The sequence below is a fragment of the Triticum urartu genome, chromosome 5A (genome assembly GCF_056163025.1).
Source record: "Triticum urartu cultivar PI428250 chromosome 5A, HENAU_Tu73, whole genome shotgun sequence".
Lineage (NCBI taxonomy): Eukaryota > Viridiplantae > Streptophyta > Magnoliopsida > Poales > Poaceae > Triticum > Triticum urartu.
In genome coordinates, this window is record NC_141877.1 from 140,369,250 (window position 1) to 140,394,903 (window position 25,654).

Below are 25,654 nucleotides of genomic sequence, written 5' to 3' on the forward strand. Positions count from 1 at the left end.
ATACCACTTGCTTTATCATGCCTCCCATATTGCCATGTCAAGCCTCTAACCCACCTTTTCCTAGCAAACCATTGTTTGGCTATGTTACCGCTTTGCTTAGCCCCTCTTATAGCGTTGCTAGTTGCAGGTGAAGATGGAGTTTGTTCCTTGTTGGAACATGGTTATTGTTGGGATATCATTATTATATATTGTTTAATTTAATGTACCTATATACTTGGTAAAGGGTGGAAGGCTCAGCCTTATGCCTGGTGTTTTGTTCCACTCTTGCCGCCCTAGTTTCCGTCATACCAGTGTTATGTTCCTTGAATTTGCGTTCCTTACACGGTTGGGTGTTATGGGAACCCCTTGATAGTTCGCTTTGAATAAAACTCCTCCAGCAAGGCCCAACCTTGGTTTTACATTTGCCTAACAACCTAGCCTTTTTCCCTTGGGTTTCCGGAGCTCAAGGGTCATCTTTATCTTAACCCCCCGGGCCAGTGCTTCTCTAAGTGTTGGTCCAACCTGAGCGATGTCCGGTGCCCCCTGGGCAACCATGGTCTATGCCAACCCGACGTCTGGCTCATCTGGTGTGCCCTGAGAACGAGATATGTGCAGCTCCTATCGGGATTTGTCGGCACATCCGGGCGGCTTTGCTGGTCTTGTTTTACCATTGTCGAAATGTCTTGTAACCGGGATTCCGAGTCTGATCGGGTCTTCTTGGGAGAAGGAATATCCTTCGTTGACCATGAGAGCTTGTGATGGGCTAAGTTGGGACATCCCTGCAGGGTTTTGAACTTTCGAAAGTCATGCCCGCGGTTATGGGCACATGGGAATTTGTTAATATCCGGTTGTAGAGAACTTGACATTTAACTTAATTGAAATGAATCAACCGCGTGTGTAGCCGTGAGGGTCTCTTTTCGGCGGAGTCCGGGAAGAGAACACGGTATTGTGTTATGCTTGAACGTAAGTAGTTTCAGGATCACTTCTAGTTCATGACCGATGCGTTGCTTCTCTTCTCGCTCTTATTTGCGTATGTTAGCCACCATATAAGCTTAGTGCTTGCTGCAGCTCCACCTCACTACCCTTTCCTACCCATAAGCTTAAATAGTGTTGATCGCGAGTGTGTAATATTGCTGAGTCCTCGTGACTCAGAGATACTTCCATACAGTTGCAGGTGCCGATGATACCAGTGCAGGTGGCGCAACTGAGCTCAAGTGGGAGCTCGATGAAGATCGTGTTCGTTGTGTTGTTCCGTTTCCAGTTGATTAGTAGTGGAGCACAGTTGGGGCGATCGGGGATCTAGCATTTGGGGTTGTCTTTCTTTATTTGATTCCGTAGTCGGACCTTGATTGTATTCTGGATGATGTATTGCGATATTTATGTATTGTGTGAAGTGGCGATTGTAAGTCAACTCTTTATCCCTTTCTTATTCAGTACATGGGATGTGTAAAGATTACCCCTCTTGCAACATGCCTACTATGCGGTTATGCCTCTAAGTCGTGCTCCGACACGTGGGAGATATATCCACATCGTGGGTGTTACAAGGATGCACTAGTCGAATTATAGAAAACGGAAACTACACGTTGAAGAAGCAAAAGACCTACTTAATTAAGAAAAAAGACCTACTTAATTACGAAAAAAGACTTCTCGTTGTGGCGTATCGTATAAACATCAAAGGTCTCCTCGAGCTTAATACTGAAGCGCCAACCGTCTTCCAGGTGTGGCCTGTCGCACAGACACCGTTCGTCACCGCAGTAGTTGCACTCAGGGATCCTATCGTCGTCAGACATTTCCTATGTTCATAATTTAAAGATTAAACTTATGATATTCAATATATGTACTACAAAAACTAAATTAGATCATTATTATTCATCACGGGTTGACTTTCGCTCTGTCGAGTCTTTTCTTGAAAACTCTCAGCTCATGTGGTGTATATGGCAGGCACTCCCTCTTTGATATATTCGACCATCTGTATTCTCCCTTCGTCCTCGAGTGCATTACACAAAAATGTCTAGCACATGGGAACGAAGGAGAAGCGACCCCCACGACAACAGTCGGGATTCTTTCTCTCTAACATTTTGCGACCGTTGTTGATGGAAGCTCCTACATTCATTCGAAATTGCATTACACCAAAATGTCTAGAACCTTTGAATGAAGAAGAAACACCCGTCACAACAACTGTCGGGATTCTCCCTCTCTTATATTTCGACAGTATATGGTGGACACTCTCTCACTTTTAGATCTCTTATATTTTGACAGCATCCCACCTTTCTTCTTCAACAATTATCGGTTAGTATTGGTTGAGCCTAAGTTTTTGCTTCTTCACTTGAGTTGTGCTATTCTTGGAATGTCATTTTGTCTTGTTTTGCTTACCTAGATCTGAAAGTTTTTAAATAAGAGAGAGTCCTCAAATAGCTACCCATTTACTTAACTACTCGTTTGATCTTCACTTATACCTTTTTGGAGTAGCTTGTCGTTTACTCTTGTGCTTCACTTATATCCTATGAGTAAATTGTTGAATGAATTGAATATCATGAAGTTGAAATTATATGTTCATATTGTCGGCGTTCTAGAAACGGGGGTACCCAGACTTGCCTGCCTGCAGCCCATGACGTGGCTCCACCGACGGCCTGGTACGACCCGGTTTCATCATCAGCAACTCAAGACCCTCACGAGGGGCCAAGCCTCGCGAGGCGGATGACACCAAGACCTCCACAAAGAGCGGCCTCCTTAGGGTGGCTCCCAAGGAGTGGAGATTTCTATGCAAGGATCACCTCGCGAGGGTCGAATGACGTCAACCATGACGACCAAGGCCAGGCGGGCGCCAGCGGGTGCAGTGTACCAGTGTCCTTTTTGGTGCTAAGGAGGCAGGCGGGGACGCGGAGTCCCGAGGAATCAGGCAAAGGTTTCCATTCCGGTGCAACAAGACCAAGACCGCCAGGATGGCAAGACGGAGGTCATCGCCGAGCCCACCACGGTGTCACGACCAAAGGCTTTCGCAGGAGAAGACTATTTTTGTCAGGATAGCATGTACGAGTTGTCTCCCTTCGAATTTGGCCGTTGTGGGATCCCTTCCCGCCTTCATTTGGGACGAGGACCAAGGTCACTATAAATAGGACTTAGCCACCACCATAGAAAGAGAGATCGGGGAGACCACCCTCACACCCACCAGCTCATCAAGCACAAGAATACTCCTCCTCTTGAGGTTGTTCTCCCATTGTAATAGTTCATCCTCGGCCCCTCGAGGCCAATCCACCACAAAGCAGGAGTAGGGTTTTACACCGCAAGGTGGCCTGAACCTGGATAAACTGCTATGTCTCTTTTCGATTCTGTTCGTCGAGCTAGGCCGTGAGATTAGCGAGTAGGCAGACTAGGGAGGATGAGTTCTTCTCACGCACCCCAGAGTTCGAACCTCTCAAGGGTCTGCGGAACCAGAAATTCGACATTTGGCGCGCCAGGTATGGGTGCGTCGAAGACCTGCTGCTCTGCCCGCTGCGCTCCGCTGTTGGCTCTCATGGCGGAAGCTCCTCCATCAACCGGATTGGCGCGCTCCTTCGAAGGAGTTGAGTGCCTCCGAGCTTTCACCCTCGCCCTATGACGGGTGCAGTGGCCACCCAAGTTCAGGCCGGAACTGCCGCCCCGATATGACACAGTGCGGCGGATCCGACAGGTTTTCTCTAGGCATACGAGGAGGCTGTGTTGGCGGCCAGCGGCGATGACAAGGTCATGGCCAACTGGCTGCCTATGGCCCTCGTAGGAGCGCCGCGAGCTTGTCTGCTCGACCTGCCAGGATCTTTTGTGGCCTCCTGAGAGGAGCTGCGCTGCCTCTTCATCGCGCACTTCGCAGCGCCGGCGCCCCACGCCGCCACGACCCTCCTCAGTGGTTCACAAGCGCCGCCCTCCGACCGCCACATCAAGAAGTTCTTTCGCCAGGTGGGTGCCCCCCGCGTAAAACAGGGGGCTCCTTCGGGCTGGGTGGCACCCAAGGCGGACCTCACCTTCGACTCAAGGGACCACCCCGCGAGCACCACGGCCGCTGATACGCTCCCAATGCTCTGCACCCCCGCCATCTGCAATATGGCGGTCCCCAAGACCCTCATCGATGGTGGAGCCGGCCTCAATGTGATCTCTATGGAGGCATTTGGCTTGCTTCACGTGCCTCATGGCCGGCTCTGTCAGATTACGGGTTCCGGCAAACCCTTGAGGTTCGAACACCGGGGTGCGCACGAAGATCTCTCTCCCCTAGCTCACACTCTCACAATGATCTCAAAGCATAGCTCGCCGAACCCGGGGAACAAGGGACACAAGAGTTTATACTGGTTCAGGCCACCAATGTGGTGTAATACCCCACTCCAGTGTGGTGTGGTGGATTGCCTTGTAGGCTTGGGATGAACAAGTATAAGGGAAGAACAGCCTCCTGAGGAGAGGTGTTCTTGAGCTCGATGAGCTTGTGTGTGTGTGGATGGTCTGGTTCCTCTCCACATCTGATGAGGTTCCCCCCTCTCCTATGGTGGTGGCTAGTCCTATTTATGGAGGCCCGGGTCCTCTTCCCAAATATTAGGCGGGAAGGGATCGCACAACGGCCAATTTAAAGGGGGACAACTAGTACATGCTATCCCGACAAAAGGTGGTCTTCGCCTGCCAAAGGCTCTAGTGGTGACGCCGTCGTGTGCTCCGTGATGACCTCCGTCGTATCGTCCTGCTGGTCCTGGTCTCATTGCACCAATGTGGAAACATTTGCTTGATGCCTCGGGACTCCTCGCCTGCCTCTTTAGCACCAAAGAGGCAACTGGTACTCTGCGCCTGCTGGCGCCCGCCTGGCCTTGGTCTTCATGGCTCACATCACGGAAACCTCACGAGGTGCCCCTCACCTTGATCTCTCCGCTCCTCGCGAGCCAGCCTAGTGAGGCTTCCCCTGAGGAGGTCTTGTGCCATCCGCCTCACGAGGCTTGGCCCCTCGCGAGGGTCTTGAGTGTTTGTTGATGAAGATGGGCCACACCAGGCCGCTCGATGAGCCACGCCCTGGGCCGTAGGCAGGCAAGTCTAGGTACCCCTGTTCTCAGGATGCCGACAGTAGCCCCCGGGCCCAAGGCATGCTCGTACTTGGCTTTGAGGCGAAGCCAAGGGTCATGTGCGGAGCGCCTCAGGCCCTAACAGCCTGCGGCCTTGATTGACGCGTGGCGATTGACAGGACGTGGGCGTCTCCGCTTCCCCATGCTGCCTCGGCAACTGCCCGACTTCACGAGTCCCTGTTGCATGCAGAAAAATGTCATCATTACCTTAGATCGTGGAGGCCAGCAGTTGGCCTGCCCTTGGCTATAAATGGGAAGGGGGGAGCCCCCATCGCTCATCCCTTCCTCCATTCTGCCCGCTTCTTCTTCTTCCTTCTTGCTCCGCTGCCCGGCAGCGACACTCATGGCGCCGGTGAAGAGGTTCTCGGCTGCCGAGAAGGGGAAAGCTCGCCAGGAGGGGCCTAGCTCGCCACCGCCTAAGAGGGGGCATGGTCGCCCCTCCAAGTGCGCCGCGACCCCTACTGTGGTCCCTCGTGGATGTTGGCAAACTCCCCCAGGGTCTGGCCCCATTGCCGGTGGCCGCGGTGACGCCTCTTCACGCGGCGGGTGACGCCTAGGGCGCGGCAGCCCTGTCAATGAAGTGAGGCACACCATGGTCGCACGGCCTCCTCGGCCACGCTTCCACTCGTCGGAGGTGCTGCCGGAGTTTGTCGTGTGGTCGGAGAACCCGGCCGGCACTTGGCTTCAACTTCTGCCCTCCTTCGTCAGCGAACTGCCGGCCCTAGGTCCCGGTGGCCTCTGGTTGCACGCTGACGATTGGTGCAGCAAGGCTTCGTGGGTCGCGGTGGAGATCTCTGCGACGGGCAACGTAGCCCTGGCCCGCGGCTAGCAGACGTTCGCCCCCACACGCGGCCTGGGTAGGCAGTGCACCCTCCACTTCAAGTACGACGGCGCAGCGACCCTCTTCGTGAGGGTGTTCGGGGAAGACGGTCGCTGTGCTGGATGCTGCCCTGAAGACGACGACGGTGGAAAGGTGCTTGGCCTTGGTGATGGCCGTGATGAGCTTGAGGGTGACCTAGCCCTCGGCGGCGGCCACGATTCGCCCAGCTACGGCAGCTCCTCCTCCGAGGAAAGCTCCAGCAGCAGCGGCTACGACCAGCGGCCACACCGTCGGGCTCGCTTGTAGGAACGGTGTCGGGTCATCGCATCGTCGCGCCCTGGTGAAGTGCGAGGAGGGCTCTGGCTGAGTACGAGGGGATGATCCTCGTGAGTAGCCGCGTCGTAGGAGCCACTTTTTCTTGTCCTCTCCTTCCCTTTCCCCTGCATTGTTAGAAACGAATATGGGGCCCTGCGAGGGCGTGTAATGAACCATGGTGCTTATGTTGCTTTTGTGGTGTGTTTATTGCTTCCGGGTTGTGTTGTGAGATCCATGCCTTATACGGATGTAGAGGGGTAACTTAGCTCGATGCGTCCGGGATAGTTTTGACCTCATGAGGGCGCGCGTCTCTGGGCACCTGGTGGGGCTTCCCCACTGTTGATTCGGGTGATATAGCGAAGCTGCAAAAATTCGTTAAGAGATCCTTAACCCTTCTTGCGGGAGGCCTCGAGTATGGGCTGGTTATGGCCAAACGGACCACGTCACGGTACCCATGGGGCACGGACTAAAAGGGGATGCGCCGATCATAAGCTCAGACGAGAACGCCTCACGAAGACCAGGGGAGTGTGCACGCGCATACTACCTGTCCAACCCCCTCGTGGGGCGTGCGGGGGAGAGCGTCGGGCAACTGCCGCCCTCCTTGGCGAAAACCAAAGAACTGAGGGAAGAATCAGAAAGAAAAAGGGGGGTTCAACCAAACCATCGAGAAATTCCAGAACTCCAAATTTCATTAAAGGAAAAAGGGGCAAGCAAACTATAGAAAGCAAATGAACAGTCGCATCTGGCACCTAGTCTAGTCTTCTCACCAGCGCGGAGATAGGTGCTGCCACTAGGTCGTGGGAGGGAGCCCCCGAGGCCCGAGGGTGGCACTCCAGAGACTCTGGGGCGTGTACAGCCTCACTCATTATTATGTGGAAGTGTCACGAGCGGAGAGCTTCACAGGCACTAGGCCTTGCTTCATGGGTAGAACTTCCACATGCGCTGGATCTTCCAGGCGTTCTGGATGGGGATCCCGTCCCACGTTTCCAGGCACGCGGCGCCAGGCCTAGAGATGCGGGAAATCCTAAATGGGCCCTCCCACATGGGTGAGAGCTTACGCAGCCCTTCCCTAGAGAGCACCTGCCTCAAGACGAGATCGCCCACCTTGAGCGTCCTAGAGCGGACACTGCGACAGTGGTACCGTCACAGCGCCTGCTAGTATCTTGTCACTTGGAGCGAGGCTTCACGGTGGCGTTCCTCCCCTAGCACAAGATCCATCCCCCGCATGGCGTCCTGCTGTGTCTCATCAAACGCCAGGACCCGCGCGGAGCGATGCTTGACCTCGTGAGGGAGAACCGCTTCTGCTCCATAGACGAGGAAGAACGGGGTCTCGCCTGTTGTCTTGGTGGCGGTGGTGCGGATGGACCACAGCACAGACTGGAGCTTGTCGTGCCAGCCCCTGCCGCAGGTTTCGAGCTTCTTCTTAAAGGTCCGGGTCTTGAGGCCTCTCAAGACCTCGGCATTGGCGCGCTCAGCTTGGCCATTGCTCCTGGGGTGTGCTACCGAAGCGTAGCAAATCTGTGTTCCAAGGTTAGCACAATAGGTCTTGAAGAGATTGCTAGTGAACTGCAAGATGTTGTCGGTGATGATGCGGTTAGGGACCCCGAACCAGCTTACGAGGCCCTTGATGAACTTAACTACTGACCCGGTCGGGATGGTGCAGACGGCTTCCACCTCTGCCCATTTGGTGAACTTGTCAATGGCGACGTAGAGGTAGCGGTAGCCCCCAGGCGCTCGCGGGAATGGACCCAGGATGTCCAGCCCCCAAACCGCGAATGGCCACATGAGTGGGATAGTCTGGAGGCCCTGGGCCGGCTGGTGAATTTGCTTGTCATGGAACTGGCAGGCCTCGCAGGACCTTAGCAGCTCAGTCGCGTCGTTGAGTGCCGTGGGCCAGTAGAACCCGCTGCGGAACACCTTGCCAACCAGGGTACGTGACGATGAGTGATGCCCGTAGTCTCCACCGTGTATGTCAGCCAACAGCTCGTTCCCCTGCTCCCTAGAGATGCATCGCAAGGAAACATCATTTGGTCATCTTCTGTACAGCTCGCCATCCTGGATGCAGTACGCCGTAGCCTGCCAGGCCACACGCTCCGCGTCCTCCTCCTTCTCGGGCAGCGTCCCATGCACCAGATATGCCCTGAACTCCTCGGTCCAGCACCCCTCCTGAGGCTCGAGCGCCAGGAGCAGGCGTGCTCCTGAGGTCGGACCACAAGCGGGGGCTCCCAAGGCTGGTGGCTGGGGGAGTTCCTCTCGAGATGATGTAGTTTCCATGGCCGCGGGGGTCGCCGAAGGCTTGAAGAGTCGCTCTTCGAAGACACCTGGTTCTTGGGGTAGATGCCTGATGCCCTCTTGGCGATCTCGTCGGCCTCCTTGTTGGTGCCGCGTGGCACATGCTCTAGCTCCAGGCCTAGGAATTGCTTCTCCATCTTGCGCACCTCCATGAGGTATGCCTCCATATGCTCGTCCCTTGGTTCGTACGCCTTGTTGGAGAAGTTGACGAGAAGCTGTGAGTTACCCTTTATGGTGAGACGCTTCACCCCCAAGGCTGCGGCGGCCTTGAGGCTAGCGATCAACCCCTCATATTCCGCAATGTTGCTGGATACCTTCTCACCCCACCAGAAGCAGAGCTACACGAAATAGTATAGCTTGTCTTGGGTGGGCGAGATGAGCACAGCGCCAGCCCCCGTGCCTTATCGTGCGAAAGCGCCGTCGAAGTACATGACCCAACCCTCTGGTGCTTCACCTCCTGGTGAGAGAGATAGGCTTTTGCCAACTTTAGGTTCCGGGGCATCGGTCCATTTGTCTATGAAGTCGGCTAGGGCGGCTCCCTTGATGACCCTGGTTGTGCTGAACTCGAGCTGAAATGCTTGTTGTTCAATGTTCCATTCAGCGACTCTCCCCGCGGCATTGGAGCTCCGGAGCACCCTCTCTCCAGGGGGTAGGCTGAGACGACCTTGATTGGGTGGCCTTGGAAATAATAGCGTAGCTTGTGTGAGGTCACCTGGAGTGCGAGTAAGAGCTTCTACGACATTGGGTACCGTGCTCTCGCGTCCCATAGCACAATGCTGACAAAGTATACTGGGTGCTCGACGAGGGCGAGAGCGTCGATGGAACCTGTGTCCTCCAGAGGCTGTGGTGCCCCCTGAGGTCGGGGAACCTCAGGGGCCCGGTCGCCCATCAGGACCTCCTCAGGCCTGAGAGTGCCGTCTTGCAAGACCTGATCGTCAGCTGATGCCGTCGTGGCTTTGGTGGCACTGCCTTGGTGCCGCATCGTACCCGCTGAAGGTGCAGCGTTGCTCGGCGGGCTCTTGGCCTGGCGCTCCTCCCGGGCAGCCACAAGAGCCACGCTAGCGGAGTGGGGCGTGGCAGCCAGGTAGAGCACCAGGGGCTCGAGGGGGCGAGGCGCGACCATCACTGGCGGGCTGGTCAAGTATCTCTTGAGGTCTTGGAACGCCAGATCGTCCTCTGGGGTCCATTCGAACGGGCCCTTCTTCTTCATCAGCTTGAAGAACGGGAGGGTGCGCTCCCCCAGCTTGGAGATGAAGCGCCCCAGCGAGGTCACGCAACCTGCAAGCTTCTGCATTTCCTTGAGAGTTTGTGGTGGGCTCATTTCTTCTATTGCCTTGACCTTTTCGGGGTTATCCTTGATCCCCTTGTGAGACACGAGGAAACCCAGTAGCTTGCCGGAGGGGACACCGAACACGCACTTCTTCGGATTGAGCCACAAATCCACCCTTCGCAGGCTAGCGAAGGTCTCCTCCAGGTGCTGAACCAGGGTTCTCGCTTCCCGAGATTTTACCACAATGTCGTCGACATAGGCTTCAGTGTTTCTCCTGATCTGCTGACCCAGGGCGATGTGCATCAGCCGATGGAAGGTCGCCCCAGCGTTGTGCAGTCCGAACGGCATGCATGTGTAGCAGTACACCCCACACGGGGTCAGGAAGGCGGTTTTATCCACATCCTCCACTGCCATCTTGATCTGGTGGTAGCCTGAGAACGCGTCTAGGAAACACAGCAGGTCGCACTCAGCGGCGGAGTCAATGATCTGGTCGATGCGCGGAAGCGGGAATGGGTCTTGGGGACATGCCTTGTTGAGGTTGGTGAAGTCAACACACATGCGTTCCTTCCCGCCTTTCTTTGGCACGAAGACAGGGTTTGCCAGCCACTCCGGGTATCAGACCTCATGAATGACACCTGCCGCCTCCAGCTTGCGAGTTTCCTGGACGATGAAGGACTGCTTCTCCATGGACTATCGATGCGCCTTCTGCTTCACAGGGCGCACATTGGGGCACACCTTTAAGTGATGCTCGATTACCCCCATTGGGACCCCTACCCGCTGCTTGGGTTCCCAGGTGAATACCTCCTTGTTCACGTGCAAGAACTTCACCAATGCCTCCTCTTGATCTGGGTCGAGGTTGGCGCCTATGGTGAAGGTGGCTCCCGAGGGTCCACCTTCCTCGACCGGCACTTACTTCGTTTCGGCTTGGTCTTGAGTGAACAACTGCTTCTTCTTCACCGGCGCGACCTCCTTAGCCCCCGGGGTGGCTTCGTCGGTCGGGCGCGCTGCCGCTGCGGCCCTGAAGGTAAGCTTGAGGGCCGCTAGAGCTTCCTTGGTGTCTCCGGCCAGGGTGAGTATGCCGCTGCTGCCCGACATCTTCATGAGGTTGTAGGCCAGATGGGTCGCTGCCATGAACTGAGCCAAGGCAGGGTACCCGAGGATGGCGTTGTACGAGAGGTTGATGCGGGCGATGTCGAAGTCGACGAGTTGGGAGCGGTAGTTGTCCCGGATACCGAAGGTGATCGGAAGGTGTATTTGCCCCAGGGGGCTGGTGGACCCGCTGCCGACTCCGGAAAAAGGCTTGGTGAGGCGGAGCCAGCTATACGGTACGTGAAGTAAGCTGAAAGCTTCCACAGAGAGCATGTTGAGACCTGCTCCACCGTCAATGAGAGTCTTGGTCATGGCGACGTTGCAGATGGTGGGCGTGCAGAGCATTGGGAGTGCACCCGAGCCAGTAGTGGTGGTGGGGTGATCCCCTGAGTCGAAGGTGAGGTCGGCCTTGGGCGCCGCCCATCCCGGAGGGGCTCCCCGCTGCATAGAGGCGGCACCGATCTGGCGGAAGAACTGCTTGGTGTGGCGGTCCGAGGGCGGCGCTTGTGAGCCGCCTAGGAGAGCCGCAATGCGACAGGCACCGGTGCTGCGAAGGGTGCGACGAAAAGGCCGCGCAGCTCCTCCCAAGAAGCCACAGAGGATCCTGGCAGGTTGAGAAGCCAGGCGCGTCACGCGCCAGTGAGGGCCATGGGGAACCAGTTGGCCATGACCTTGTCATCGCCTCCAGCCTCCAGGACAGCCTCCTCGTATGCCAGCAGGAAGGCCGACGGATCCGCCGCGCCATTGTAGCGAGGCGGCATCTCCGGCTTGAACTTGTGTGGCCATCGCACCTGCCGCAAGGCGGGGGTGAAGCCCCTAAGCCCCCTAGCGCCGCCGTGGTCACCCGTCAATCCAGTCGGAGGAGCAGCGCTGGCCATGGGGATAAAGCGGAGAGGTGGAGCCGGTGGAGGGGCAAAACTTCAACGCACCCCTACCTGGCACGCCAAATGTCGGATTACGGGTTCCGGCAAACCCTTGAGGTTCGAACACTGGGGTGCGCATGAAGATCTCTCTCCCCATAGCTCACACTCTCGCAATGATCTCAAAGCCTAGCTCGCCGAACCCGAGGAACAAGGGACACAACAGTTTATACTGGTTCGGGCCACTGATGTAGTGTAATACCCTACTCCAGTGTGGTGTGGTGGATTGCCTTGTAGGCTGGGGATGAACAAGTACAAGGGAAGAACAGCCTCCCGAGGAGGGGTGTTCTTGAGCTCAATGATCTTGTGTGTGTGTGTGGATGGTCTGGTTCCTCTCCAGATCTGATGAGGTTCCCCCCTCTCCTATGGTGGTGGCTAGTCCTATTTATAGGGGCCCGGGTCCTCTTCCCAAATATTAGGCGGGAAGGGATTCCACAACAACCAATTTGAAGGGGGACAACTAGTACGAGCTATCATGACAAAAGGTGGTCTTCGCCTGCCAAAGGCTCTGGTGGTGACGTCGTCGTCGGCTCCGTCTATCGTCCTGCTGGTCTTGGTCTCGTTGCACCAATATGGAAACCTTTGCCCGATGCCTCGGGACTCCTCGCCTGCGCCTGCCTCTTTAGCCCCAAAGAGGCAACTGGTACTCTGCGCCCGCTGGCGCCCGCCTGGCCCTGGTCGTCATGGCTCACGTCACGAAAACCTCACAAGGTGCCCCTCGCCTTGATCTCTCCGCTCCTCACTAGCCAGCCTAGTGAGGCTGCCCCTGAGGAGGTCTTGTGTCGTCCGCCCCGCGAGGCTTGGCCCCTCGCGAGGGTCTTGAGTGTTTGCTGATGAAGATGGGCCACACCAAGCCGCTGTATGAGCCACGCCCTAGGCCGCAGGCAGGAAAGTCTGGGTACCCCCGTTCCCAGGACGCTGACAGGCTCCGCCCCACCAAGCCCTTCTCCGGGGTCGTCAACGGTTCCACCTGCCCCCTGGGGCAGATCCGCCTACCCTCACCTTCGACACCTGCGACAACTACTGAACCGAGCTCATCGACTTCGACATCGCTCGCATCAACCTCCCTTACAACGCCATCCTCGGGTACCCGGCCTTGGCCCAGTTCATGGCAGCGACCCACCCCGCCTACAATCTCATGAAGATGCCCGGGAGCAGCAGCGTCCTCACTATGGCCCGGTACACCAAGGAAGCCTTGTTGGACCTCAAGCTTGCCTTCAGGACCGCGGCTTCCGCGCGGCCAGGTGAGGAAGGAGCCCCAGAGGCTTCGGGGGCTGCATCAGCAAAGAAGAAGTAGTTGTTCTCCCAAGATCACGCCGAGATGAAGCAAGTATCAGTTGATGAGGACGGGGCGTCGGGCGCCACCTTCACCATAGGTGTCGACCTCCCTTCAAATCAAGAGGAGGCGTTGGTCAGCTTCTTGCGCAAGAATAAGGATGTGTTCACATGGGAGCCTAAGGATTTGGTCGGGATCCCGAGGGGGATAATCGAGCACCACCTGAGGGTGTGCCCCAACGCGTGCTCAGCGAAGCAGAAGGTGCGGCGGCAGTCTACAGAGAAGCAGTCATTCATCGTCCAAGAACCACGCAAACTATAAGAAGCTGGTGTCATTTGGGAGGTGCGGTACCCGGAATGGCTGGCGAACCCAGTCGTTGTCCCCAAGAAAGGCGGGAAGGAACGCATGTGCGTCGACTTCACCAACCTCAATAAGGCTTGCCCTCAAGACCCCTTCCCGCTTCCGTGCATTGACCAGATCGTCGACTCCACCGCCGAATGCGACCTGTTGTGCTTTCTGGACGCCTTCTCAGGCTACCACCAAATCAACATGGCGGTGTAAGACGTCGAGAAGACAGCCTTCTTAACCCCATGCGGGGTGTATTGCTACACCTGCATGTCGTTTGGGCTGCGTAACGCTGGAGCGACTTTCCAGTGGCTGATGCACATCGCTCTAGGCCGACAGCTTGGGAGGAACGCCGAGGCCTACGTCGATGACATAGTGGTGAAGTCTTGCGAGGCAAGGACCCTTATCGAGGACCTGGAAGAAACATTTGCCATTTTGTGCAAGGTGGATCCGCGGCTCAACCTAGAGAAATGTGTGTTTGACGTCCCCTCCGGCAAGCTGTTGGGCTTCCTGGTGTCGCACATGGGAATCGAGGCAAACCTAGAGAATGTCAAGGCAATAGAAATGATGAGCCCGCCACAAACTCTCAAGGAAATGCAAAAGCTGGCAGGCTGCGTAACCTCGCTTGGGTGCTTCATCACCAAGCTGGGGGAATGCGCACTCCCATTCTTCAAGCTGATGAAAAAGAAGGGGTCATTTGAGTGGACTCCGGAGGCTGACGCGGCATTCCAAGACCTCAAGAAATACCTCACCAGCCCACCGGTGATGGTAGCGTTGCGTCCCCTTGATCCCCTGGTGCTTTACCTGGCCGCCACGCCTCACTCTGCCAGCGCAGCGCTGGTGGCGGTCTGGGAGGAGCATCAGGCCAAGGGCGCACCCGGTCAAGACGGCACATCCTCAAGACGGCTCCCCTGAGGCCACAGCGGCACGAGCAGATGACCATGCTCCTCAGGACAGCGCTCCTGAGGCCCTGGCTGCCCAAACAGACGACCAAGCTCCTGAGGACCCCCAGCCTAAGGAGGTACAGGACCTCACTGAGGGAGTCCTGGATTAGGTGGTGTTCAGATAGCCGAACTATACCTTCAGCCAGACTCCTGGACTATGAAGATACAAGATTGAAGACTCCGTCCCGTGTCCGGAAGGGACTTTCCTTGGCGTGGAAGGCAAGCTTGGCGATACGGATGTTCAGATCTCCTACCATTGTAACCGACTCTATGTAACCATAACCCTCTCTGGTGTCTATATAAACCGGAGGGTTTTAGTCCGTAGGACAACATACACATCAACAATCATACCATATGCTAGCTTCTAGGGTTTAGCCTCTCTGATCTCGTGGTAGATCTACTCTTGTACTACCCATATCATCAATATTAATCAAACAGGACGTAGGGTTTTACCTCCATCGAGAGGGCCCGAACCTGGGTAAAACTTCGTGTCCCTTGCCTCCTGTTACCATCCGGCGTAGACGCACAGTTCGGGACCCCCTACCCAAGATCCGCCGGTTTTGACACCGACATTGGTGCTTTCATTGAGAGTTCCTCTGTGCCGTTGCTGTCAGGCCCGATGGCTCCTACGATCATCAATGGCGATGCAGTCCAGGGTGAGACCTTCCTCCCCGGACATATCTTCGTCTTTGGCGGCTTCGCACTGCGAGCCAATTCACTTGGCCATCTAGAGCAGATCGAAAGCTACGCCCCTGGCCGTCAGGTCAGATTCCGAAGTTTAAACTACACGGCTGACATCTGCGGGGACTTGATCTTCGACGGATTCAAACCACTGCCAAGCACGCCGCACTATCACGACGAGCATGATCTAGCTCTGCCGCTGAACAGTGCCCTGGAGGCCGCACCCGCATCGGCTCCGACCCTTAGTTCGGAGCCAACCGCACCGATCGAGGATGGGCGGTTGGACGCCACCTCGGGGGCTGTGATCCCAACGGCGGTTGAGCCAAACACCAGCCCCGTACTTTGCAAGACTCGTGACTCCATGGAGCCGGATTCTTCGCCGGACTCCGAACCCTCCGCGCCCCTTCCGATCGAATCCGATTGGGCGCCGATCATGGAGTTCACGGCCGCGGACATCTTTCAGCACTCGCCTTTCGACGATATCCTGAAGTCACTGAAGTCTCTCTCTTTATCAGGAGAGCCCTGGCCAGATTACGGTCAGCAAGGTTGGGGTACGGACGATGAAGAAATTCAAAACCCACCCACCACCCACCCACTGTCGACGACTTAACCGACATGCTTGACTTCGACTCCGAAGACATCGACGGTATGGACACCGATGAAGGAGATGATGCAGAACCAGCGCCTACTAGGCCCTGGAAAGCCACCTCGTCATATGACATATACATGGTGGACACCCCAAAAGAGGGAGATGGCGATGGAACAGCGGAGGATGACCCCTCCAAGAAACAGCAAAAGCGCCGGCGTCAGCGGCGCCGCTCAAAATCCCGCCAACACAAAAACGGTGATTCCAGCACGGGAGATAATAATACTCCGGAGAGTGCCGAAGAAAACCCCCTCCAGCAAGGTTTAGCACAGGAGGATGGAGAAACCAGCCCTCATGAGAGAGCGGTAGACAGAGAGGTCGAGGACGATAATTATATGCCTCCCTCCGAAGACGAGGCAAGCATCGACGACGACGAATTCATCGTGCCAGAGGATCCCGTTGAGCAAAAGCGTTTCCAACGCAGGCTTATCGCCACGGCAAGAAGCCTCAAGAAAAAATAGCAACAGCTCAGAGCCGATCAAGATTTGCTGGTCGACAGATGGACTGAAGTCCTTGCGGCCGAAGAGCATAAACTCGAACGCCCCTCCAAGAGTTACCCAAAGTGCAGGTTGCTAGCCCGATTAGAGGACAAAGCACTTGATGTGGCCGAACGGACACCTCGTGGCCGCGACAGAGAGGCCTCCCGGCCCTCCACTCAAGCCGCACCCCGTACCAAGGCATGGGAATATGCGCCGGACTTACGAGACATGTTGGAGGACAAGGCAAGGCAAACACGATCGATCTACGGATCGCGTGGGCACCCCACAGCTCGAGACGGTAACTGTCACGCCAGCCACAAATTCGGCAGGGCCGAACACAGTAGACAAAGCTCATTGGAGCTACGTCATGATATCGCCCAGTACAGAGGCGCCGCACACCCACTGTGCTTACTGACGAAATAATGGATCATCAAATCCCCGAGGGTTTCAAACCCGTAAACATCGAACCATATGATGGCACAACATACCCTACGGTATGGATCGAGGATTATCTCCTTCATATCCACATGGCCCGCGGTGACGATTTTCACGCCATCAAATACCTCCCACTCAAGCTTAAAGGACCAGCTCGGCATTGGCTCAACAGCTTGCCAACAGGATCAATCAGTTGTTGGGAGGACCTGGAAACCACATTCCTCGACAATTCCCAAGGCACTTATGTGCGACCCCCAGACGCCGATGACCTAAGTCACGTAATTCAGCAGCCAGCGGAAACGGCCAGGAAATTCTGGACACGGTTCCTAACAAATAAAAATCAAATAGTCGACTGTCCGGACACTGAGGCCCTAGCAGCCTTCAAGCACAATATCCGTGACGAGTGGCTGGCCCGGCACCTCGAACAGGAAAAGCCGAAATCTATGGTAGCACTCACGACACTCATGACCCGCTTTTGCGCGGGAGAAGACAGCTGGCTCGCTCGTAGCAACAATATGACCAAGAACCCTGGTCGTTCGGACACCAGGGACATTAGTGGCAGGTCGCGTCGCAACAAGCAGAAGCGCCGCATTAACGGTGACAATGCTGAGGATACGGCAGTTAATGCCGGATTCAGAGGCTCTAAATCCGGTCAGCGGAAGAAGCCATTCAAAAGGAATCCTAGGGGCCCGTCCAGCTTGGACCGAATACTCGACCGCTTGTGCCAAATACATGGCACCCCCGAAAAGCAGGCCAATCACACCAACAGGGATTGTTGGGTGTTCAAGCAGGCAGGCAAGTTAAGCGCCGACAATGAAGACAAGGGGATGCATAGCGATGACGACGAGGAGCCCTGGCCGCCGAACAACAATGGACAGAAGGGTTTTCCCCCACAAGTGCGGACGGTGAACATGATATACGCCACCCACGTCCCCAAAAGGGAGCGGAAGCGCGCGTTAAGGGATGTATACGCGGTAGAGCCAGTCGCCCCAAAGTTCAACCCATGGTCCTCCTGCCCGATCACCTTTGATCGAAGAGACCATCCCACTAGCATCCGTCATGGCGGATTTGCCGCATTGGTTCTAGACCCAATTATTGACGGATTTCATCTCACTAGAGTCCTCATGGACGGCGGCAGCAGCCTGAACCTGCTTTACCAGGATACAGTGCGAAAAATGGGCATTGATCCCTCGAGGATTAAGCCCACCAAAACGACCTTTAAAGGCGTAATACCAGGTGTAGAGGCCAACTGTACAGGCTTAGTCACACTTGAAGTGGTCTTCGGATCCCCGGATAATTTCCGAAGCGAGGAATTGATCTTCGACATAGTCCCATTCCGCAATGGCTATCATGCACTGCTCAGACGAACCACATTCGCCAAATTCAATGCGGTACCGCACTATGCGTACCTTAAGATCAAGATGCCAGGCCCTCGTGGAGTAATTACGGTCAATGGAAACACCAAACGCTCCCTCCGAACGGAGGAGTACACGGCGGCCCTTGCAGCGGAAGTACAAAGCAGCCTCTCCAGGCAGTTCTCCAGTCCGGCCATTAAACGTCCGGACACCGTCAAACGCGCCCGGAGTAACCTACAACAAGACCGCCTGGCACGTTTCGAGCAGGCGTAGCAATGCGGCCCCAACCCCAACCCTCGCAAAAAGGCGACGCCAGTACTTCGCGTACATAACTACGCTCTGGAAATACCATGGGCATAGGGGGAGGGGCACCATCACGGCACGCCCAAAACACGGCTTAAACCGCACCAGGGGCTGCCGATTTTTTACTTTTCTCTTACCTCCAGGACTCTACTCTTCGGAAGGCCTGTTCGGTAGTTCAATTGCCGCACAAACGACGCAAGAACCAGGGAAGTAGACAAGCCATGCCGCATTACAGAAATCCCAGGTGGTCTCTATCACGAGCAGTATACCTGTTTCGCATACTATTCCGCAGCTTGCCCCTAGAGCAGACATGTTAAATAGTCCAACTTTTCGTTTATCGCATTGCTTGTATCGTTCCGCTTTGATCGCAGCTATTTTTAATAAACAATGCATAGCTTTTGTCTATTTTTGCATTATCTTTTTATAAATAAATGTTCCTTAACGACATGTTGCACCCCTACAACTTGGTACGGCCAAAATACGCCAGGGGCATTTAGCACCCCTCAATATGGTGTGAGAAGTCCGAACACTTTCACAAGTGCGGCACCCCGAACTTATAGCACTATATGCATCGGCTCCGAATCATGTCTTGGGTCAATAGTTGGGTTTGCCCGGCTCCTATGTTTTGGTGCCTTATGTTCCGCTATATCGGCTAAGGTAGCACTAGGAGAACCACTGCGATTGTGCCCCAGTTGAGCTGGGCCGAGCACCTCAGTGGAGAAAGCTAAAACTGACTGTCATGATGAAGCGAGAGCTGGTCGCTGTTCGAGAGGTTTTTTCGAGTCCCTAAAGACTTATGCCGCTTAGGGCGAGGAGTCGGCTCTGTCCGGCCAAGGCGTGGATAGCGCCCCGAACTCGGTCTTCCGAATACTAGGGGCTTCGCCGAAATTTAAAATTATAGAATTCTATGGCTAAGTGAGAGTGTTCACACATTATAGTCCTATTGCCTCGTTCGTTGGGCTGAGCGCCTCCCTCGAAGGACCCAAATATGGGAAAAAGAGCGCCCAGGTTTATCCCCGAACACCCCAGCACTAGCGGCAAGGGGGCAGAAGCCGACGACTCGCCATCTCTCAGTATTGATAAACAGCCGCACAGAAGGTAATATTTTAAATTCAAGCAGCATTGCTCAGCGCATACAAACAAGTTTTCAGCGCACAGGACAAACACGAGCGAGTTTTACTCAAAAATTACATCCCTAGTACATTCATCCGCCACAAGGCGGGCACCCTTCAGAACATCCTTATAGTAATTTTCGGGCTTGCGATGCCCTTTCCCCGCTGGTGGCCCATCCTTCACAAACTTCTCCGCATCCAGCCTGCCCCAGTGCACCTTAGCACGGGCAAAGGCCCTACGGGCACCTTCAATACAGACGGAGCACTTGATGACTTCGAGCCTTGGACAGGCCTCCACCAGCCGCCGCACCAGCCCGAAATAGCTCCCAGGTAGAGCCTCTCCAGGCCACAGCCGAACTAGGAGGCCCTTCATGGCCTGTTCGGCCGCCTTGTGGAGCTCGACCAGTTGCTTCAGCTGGTCGCTCAGGGGCACGGGGTGTCCGGCCTCAGCATACTGAGACCAGAACACCTTCTCCGTCGAGCTGCCCTCCTCGGCTCGATAGAATGCGGCGGCATCGGATACACTTCGGGGAAGATCTGCAAACGCCCTTGGAGAACTCCGGATTCGGGTAAGTATCAAGTAACTCACGTTTATGTGTTTACTTTGCATAAAGAATGCCTTACCCGCTGAGGGAGTCCTGGATTAGGGGGTGTTCGGGTAGCCAGACTATACCTTCAGCCGGATTCCAGGACTATGAAGATACAAGATTGAAGACTTCGTCCCATGTCCGGATGGGACTTTCCTTGGCGTGGAAGGCAAGCTTGGCGATGCGGATATTCAAGATCTCCTACCATTGTAACCGACTTTGTGTAACCCTAACCCTCTCCGGTGTCTATATAAACCGGAGGGTTTTAGTCCGTAGGACAACTTCATCATACAACAATCATACCATAGGCTAGCTTCTAGGGTTTAGCCTCCTTGATCTCGTGGTAGATCTACTCTTGTACTACCCATATTATCAATATTAATCGAGCAGGACGTAGGGTTTTACCTCCATCAAGAGGGCCCAAACCTGGGTAAAACATTGTGTCCCTTGTCTCCTGTTACCATCCGCCTAGACGCACAGTTCGGGACCCCCTACCCGAGATCCGCCGGTTTTGACACCGACATTGGTGCTTTCATTGAGAGTTCCTCTGTGTCGTATCTTTTAGGCCCGATGGCTACTTCGATCATCAACAACGATGCAGTCCAGGGTGAGACTTTTCTCCCTGGACAGATCTTCGTCTTCGGCAGCTTCGCACTGCGGGCCAATTCGCTTGGCCACCTTGAGCAGATCGAAAGCTACACCCCTGGCCATCAGGTCAGGTTTGGAAGCCTAAACTACACGACTGACATCCGCGGGGACTTGATCTTCGATGGATTCGAGCCACAACCAAGCGCGCCGCACTGTCTCAACGGGCATGATACAGCTCTACCGCCGAACAGCACCTTGGAGGCCGCACACGCATCGGTTCCAACCATTGATTCGGAGCCTACTGCGCCGATCGAGGATCAGCGGTTGGACACTGCCTCAGGGGCTGCAATCTCAGAGGCGATCGAGTCGAACTCCAGTCCCGCACTCCGCATGGCCCGTGACTCCGAGGAGCCGGATTCCTCTCTGAACTCCGAGCCCCCCGCGCCCTTGCCAATTGAATCCGATTGGGCGCTGATAATGGAGTTCACCGCCGCGGATGTCTTTCAGCACTCGCCCTTCGGCGACATCCTGAATTCCCTAAAGTCTCTCTCTTTATCAGGAGATCCCTGGACGGACTACGGTCAACAAGGTTGGGATACGGCCGATGAAGAAATTCAAAACCCACCCACCACCCACTTCGTAGCCACTGTCGACGACTTAACCGACATGCTTGACTTCAACTCCGAAGACATCGATGGCATGGACGACGATGCAGGAGACGAACAAGAACCAGCACCTGTAGGGTGCTGGAAGGCCATCTCGTCATATGACATATATATGGTGGACACTCCAAAGGATGGAGATGGAGATGAAACAGCGGGGGACGATACCTCTAAGAAACAGCCCAAGCGCCGGCGTCAGCGGTGCCGCTCTAAATCCCGCTAAAGCAAAAACAGTGATTCCGGCACGGGAGATAATACTACTCCGGATAGCGCCGAAGGACACCCCCTCCGGCAAGATTCAGCATAGGAGGACAGAGAAGCCAGCCCTCACGAGAGGGCGGCAGACCAAGAGGTTGAGGATGATAATTATACGCCTCCCTCCGAAGACGAGGCAAGCCTCGACGACAACGAATTCGTCGTGCCAGAGGATCTCGCCGAACAAGAGCGTTTTAAACGCAGGCTTATGGCCACGGCAAGCAGCCTCATGAAAAAGCAGCAACAGCTTAGAGCTGATCAAGATTTGCTAGCTGACAGATGGACTGAAGTCCTTGCGGCCAAAGAGTATGAACTCGAACGCCCCTCCAAGAGTTACCCAAAGCGCAAGCTGCTACCCCGACTAGAGGAGGAAGCACCTACATCACTAGCGCATGACGTGGCCGACCGGCCACCTCGTGGCCGCGATAGAGAGGCCTCTCGGCCTTCCACTCAAGCCATGACCCGGCGCCGCATCAAGCATACTAAGGCACGGGAAAATGCGCCTGACCTGCGCGACATACTGGAGGACAAGGCAAGGCAAACAAGATCAATCTACGGATCGCGTAGGCGCCCCACGGCACGTGACGGTGATCGTCACTCCGGATGCAATGAATCCGGCCGGGCCGAACTCAACAGACAAAGCTCCTTCGAGCTACGTCGTGATATAGCCCAATACAGAGGCGCCGCACACCCACTATGCTTCACAGATGAAGTAATGGATCATAAAATCCCTGAGGGCTTCAAACCCGTAAACATCGAATCGTACGATGGCACAACAGATCCTGCGGTATGGATCGAGGATTATCTCCTTCATATCCACATGGCCCGCGGTGATGATCTACACGCCATCAAATACCTCCCACTCAAACTTAAGGGACCGGCCCAGCATTGGCTTAACAGCTTTCCAGCAGACTCAATCGGTTCTTGGGAGGACCTGGAAGCCGCATTCCTTGACAACTTCCAGGGCACTTATGTGCGACCACCGGACGCCGATGACCTAAGCCACATAACTCAGCAGCCAGAGGAATCGACTAGGCAATTCTGGACACGGTTCCTAACAAAGAAAAACCAGATAGTCGACTGTCCGGACGCAGAGGCCTTAGCGGCCTTCAAGCATAATATCCTTGACGAGTGGCTGGCCCGGCACCTGGGACAGGAAAAGCCGAAATCTATGGCAGCCCTCATGACACTCATGACCCGCTTTTGCGCGGGAGAAGATAGCTGGCTAGCTTGCAGCAACAACATAACCAAGAACCCTGGTAATTCGAATACCAAGGACAAAAGTGACAGGTCCTGTCGGAACAAACAAAAGCGTCGCGTTAACAGCGATAGCAACGAGGATACGGCAGTTAATGCCGAATTCCGAGGCTACAACTCCGGTCAACGGAAAAAGCCATTCAAAAGAAATACTCAGGGCCCGTCCAGTTTGGACCGAATACTCGACCGCTTGTGCCAGATACATGGCACCCCCGAAAAGCCAGCCAATCACACCAACAGGGATTGTTGGGTGTTCAAGCAGGCACGCAAGTTAAGAGCCGAAAACAAAGACAAGGGGCTGTATAGCGACAACGAGGAGGAGCCCAGGCCACCGAACAACAATGGACAGAAGGGATTTCCCCCACAAGTGCGGATGGTGAACATGATATACGCAACCCACATCCCCAAGAGAGAGCGGAAGCGTGTGTTACGGGACATATATGCGATAGAGCCAGTCGCCCCAAAGTTCAACCCATGGTCCTCCTGTCCGATCACCTTTGATCGAAGGGACAACCCCACTAGCATCCGTCACGGCGGCTTCGCCGCATTGGTTCTAGACCCAATCATTGACAGATTTCATCTCACAAGAGTCCTCATGGACGGTGGCAGCATCCTGAACCTGCTTTACCAGGATACAGTGCGAAAAATGGGCATAGATCCCTCGAGGATCAAGCCCACCAAAACGACCTTTAAAGGCGTCATACCAGGTGTAGAAGCCAACTGTACAGGCTCAGTCACACTGGAAGTGGTCTTCGGATCTCCGGATAACTTCCAAAGCGAGGAGTTAATCTTCGACATAGTCCCGTTCCGCAGTGGCTATCACGCACTGCTCGGGCGAACCGCATTCGCAAAATTCAACGTGGTACCGCACTATGCATACCTCAAGCTCAAGATGCCAGGCCCTAGAGGAGTAATCACGGTCAATGGGAACACCGAACGCTCCCTCCGAACGGAGGAGCACATGGCAGCGCTCGCAGCAGAAGTACAAAGCAGCTTCTCTAGGCAGTTCTCCAGTTCGGCCTTCAAAAAGCTGGACACTGTCAAGCGCGCCCGGAGTACCCTACAACAAGACTGCCTGGCACGTTCTGAGCTAGCGTAGCAATGCGGCCCCAACCCTCGCCCTCGCGATATAGCAAAACCAGTGCTTCGCGTACATAACTACGCTCTTAAAATACCATGGGCACAGGGGAAGGGGCACTATCATGGCACGCCCGAAAAACGGCTTAAACCGCACCAGGGGTTGCCGGATTCCTTTTTTTCTCTCTCTTACTCTCATGACTCCATACTTCGGACGACCCGTTCGGCAATTCAACTGCCGCACAAACGATGCAAGATCCAGGAAAGCAGACAAGCCACGCCGCATTATGGAACTCCCAGGTGGTCTCTATTACGAGCGGTATACCTGTTTTTTGATACAATTCCGCGGCCTGCCCTTGGCCAGGACATGTTTAATAGTCCAATTTCTTTTGCTTATCGCACTATTTGTATCGTTCCGCTTTCATAGCAGCCTTTCTATAAACAATGCATAGCTTTTTGTCTATTTTTTGCATTACCCTCTTTTTATATATATGTTTATTAATAACATGTTGCATCCGTACATTGTGGTACGGAAAAAATACGCCAGGGGCTTCAGTACCCATCAATATGGCGTGAGAAGTCCGTACACTTTCACAAATGCGGCACCCCGAACTTATAGCACTATATGCATCGGCTCCGAATCATGATTTGGGTCAATAGTTGGGTTTGCCCGGCTCCTATGTTTTGGTGCCTTACATTCCGCTATATCGGCTAAGGTAGCACTAGGAGAACTACTACGATTGTGCCCCAGTTGAGCTGGGCTGAGCACCTCAGTAGAGAAAGCTAAAACTGACTGTCATGATGAGGCGAGAGACCGGTCGCTGTTCGAGAGGTTTTTCGAGTCGTTAAAGATTTATGCCGCTTCGAGCGAGGAACCGGCTTTGTCCGGCCAAGGCGTGGATAGCGCCCCGAACTCGGTCTTCCGAATACTAGGGGCTTCGCCGAAATTTAAAATTATAGAGTTCTATGGCTAAGTGAGAGTGTTCAAGCATTATAGTCCGATTGCCTTGTTCGTTGTGCTGAGCGCCTCCCTCGACGGACCCAATCATGGGAAAAAGAGCGCTCAGGTTTATCCCGAACACCCCAGCACTAGTGGCATGGGGGCAGAAGCCGATGACTGGCCATCTCTCAATTTTTTGATAAACGGCCGCACAGAAAGTAATATTTTAAATTCAACAAGCATTGCTTAGCGCATATGAACAAGTTTTCAGCGCACAGGATAACACGAGCGAGTTCATTCAAAAATTACATCCCTGGTGCATTCATCTGCCATAAGGCGGGCACCAGCCAGAACATCCTTGTAATAGTTCTTGGGCTTGCGATGCTCCTTCCCCGGTGGCGGCCCATCCCTCACAAGCTTCTCACCGTCCAGCTTACCCCAGTGCACCTTTGCACGGGCAAGGGCCCTACGGGCACCTTTGATGCAGACGGAGCGCTTGATGACCTCGAGCCTTGGACAAGCCTCCACCAGCCGCTGCACCAGTCTGATGTAGCTCCCAGGCAGGGCCTCTCCAGGCCACAGCCGAACTATGAAGCCCTTCAGGGCCTGTTCGGTCGCCTTGTGGAGCTCGACCAGCTGCTTCAGCTGGTCGCTCAAAGGCACAGGATGTCCGGCCTCAGCGTACTGAGACCAGAACACCTTCTCCGTCGAGCTGCCTTCCTCGGCTCGGTAGAATGCGGCGGCATCAGATGCGCTGCGGGGAAGATCTGCGAATGCCCTTGGAGAGCTCCGGATTCGGTTAAGTAACAAGTAGTTTACTTTTATATGTCTGCTTTGCATAGAGAATGCCTTACCCGCCGCTATCTTTTTCACCGCATCCAATTCTTAGAGGGCCTTCTGGGCTTCGACCTTCGCAGATTTGGCAGTTTTAAGGGCCGCAGCAAGCTTGGACGCT

At 54.9% G+C, this 25,654-nt stretch overlaps 1 protein-coding gene across 1 annotated transcript; it reads right to left on the bottom strand.

The window, feature by feature from the left end:
• Positions 1–8,217: 8,217 nt before the first annotated feature.
• On the bottom strand, positions 8,218–11,284 carry LOC147970607 (uncharacterized). The gene is made up of 4 exons (XM_087523511.1): positions 11,119–11,284; positions 9,269–10,179; positions 8,508–8,792; positions 8,218–8,352 (listed from the first exon to the last, which is right to left on the bottom strand). Exons 1-4 carry the CDS (start codon positions 11,282–11,284, stop codon positions 8,218–8,220), a joined length of 1,497 nt encoding a protein of 498 aa, XP_087379637.1.
• Between the last annotated feature and the right edge of the window lie 14,370 nt (positions 11,285–25,654).

Coding starts and splice junctions, on each gene's coding strand:
- LOC147970607 (XM_087523511.1), bottom strand. CDS start 11,284: ATGCAGCGGGGAGCCCCTCCGGGATGGGCGGCGCCCAAGGCCGACCTC. Junction 8,793..9,268: donor TCGCCCTCGTCGAGCACCCA/GTATACTTTGTC, acceptor TGGGGTGAGAAG/GTATCCAGCAACATTGCGGA. Junction 8,353..8,507: donor GCATCTACCCCAAGAACCAG/GTGTCTTCGAAG, acceptor CTCGAGCCTCAG/GAGGGGTGCTGGACCGAGGA.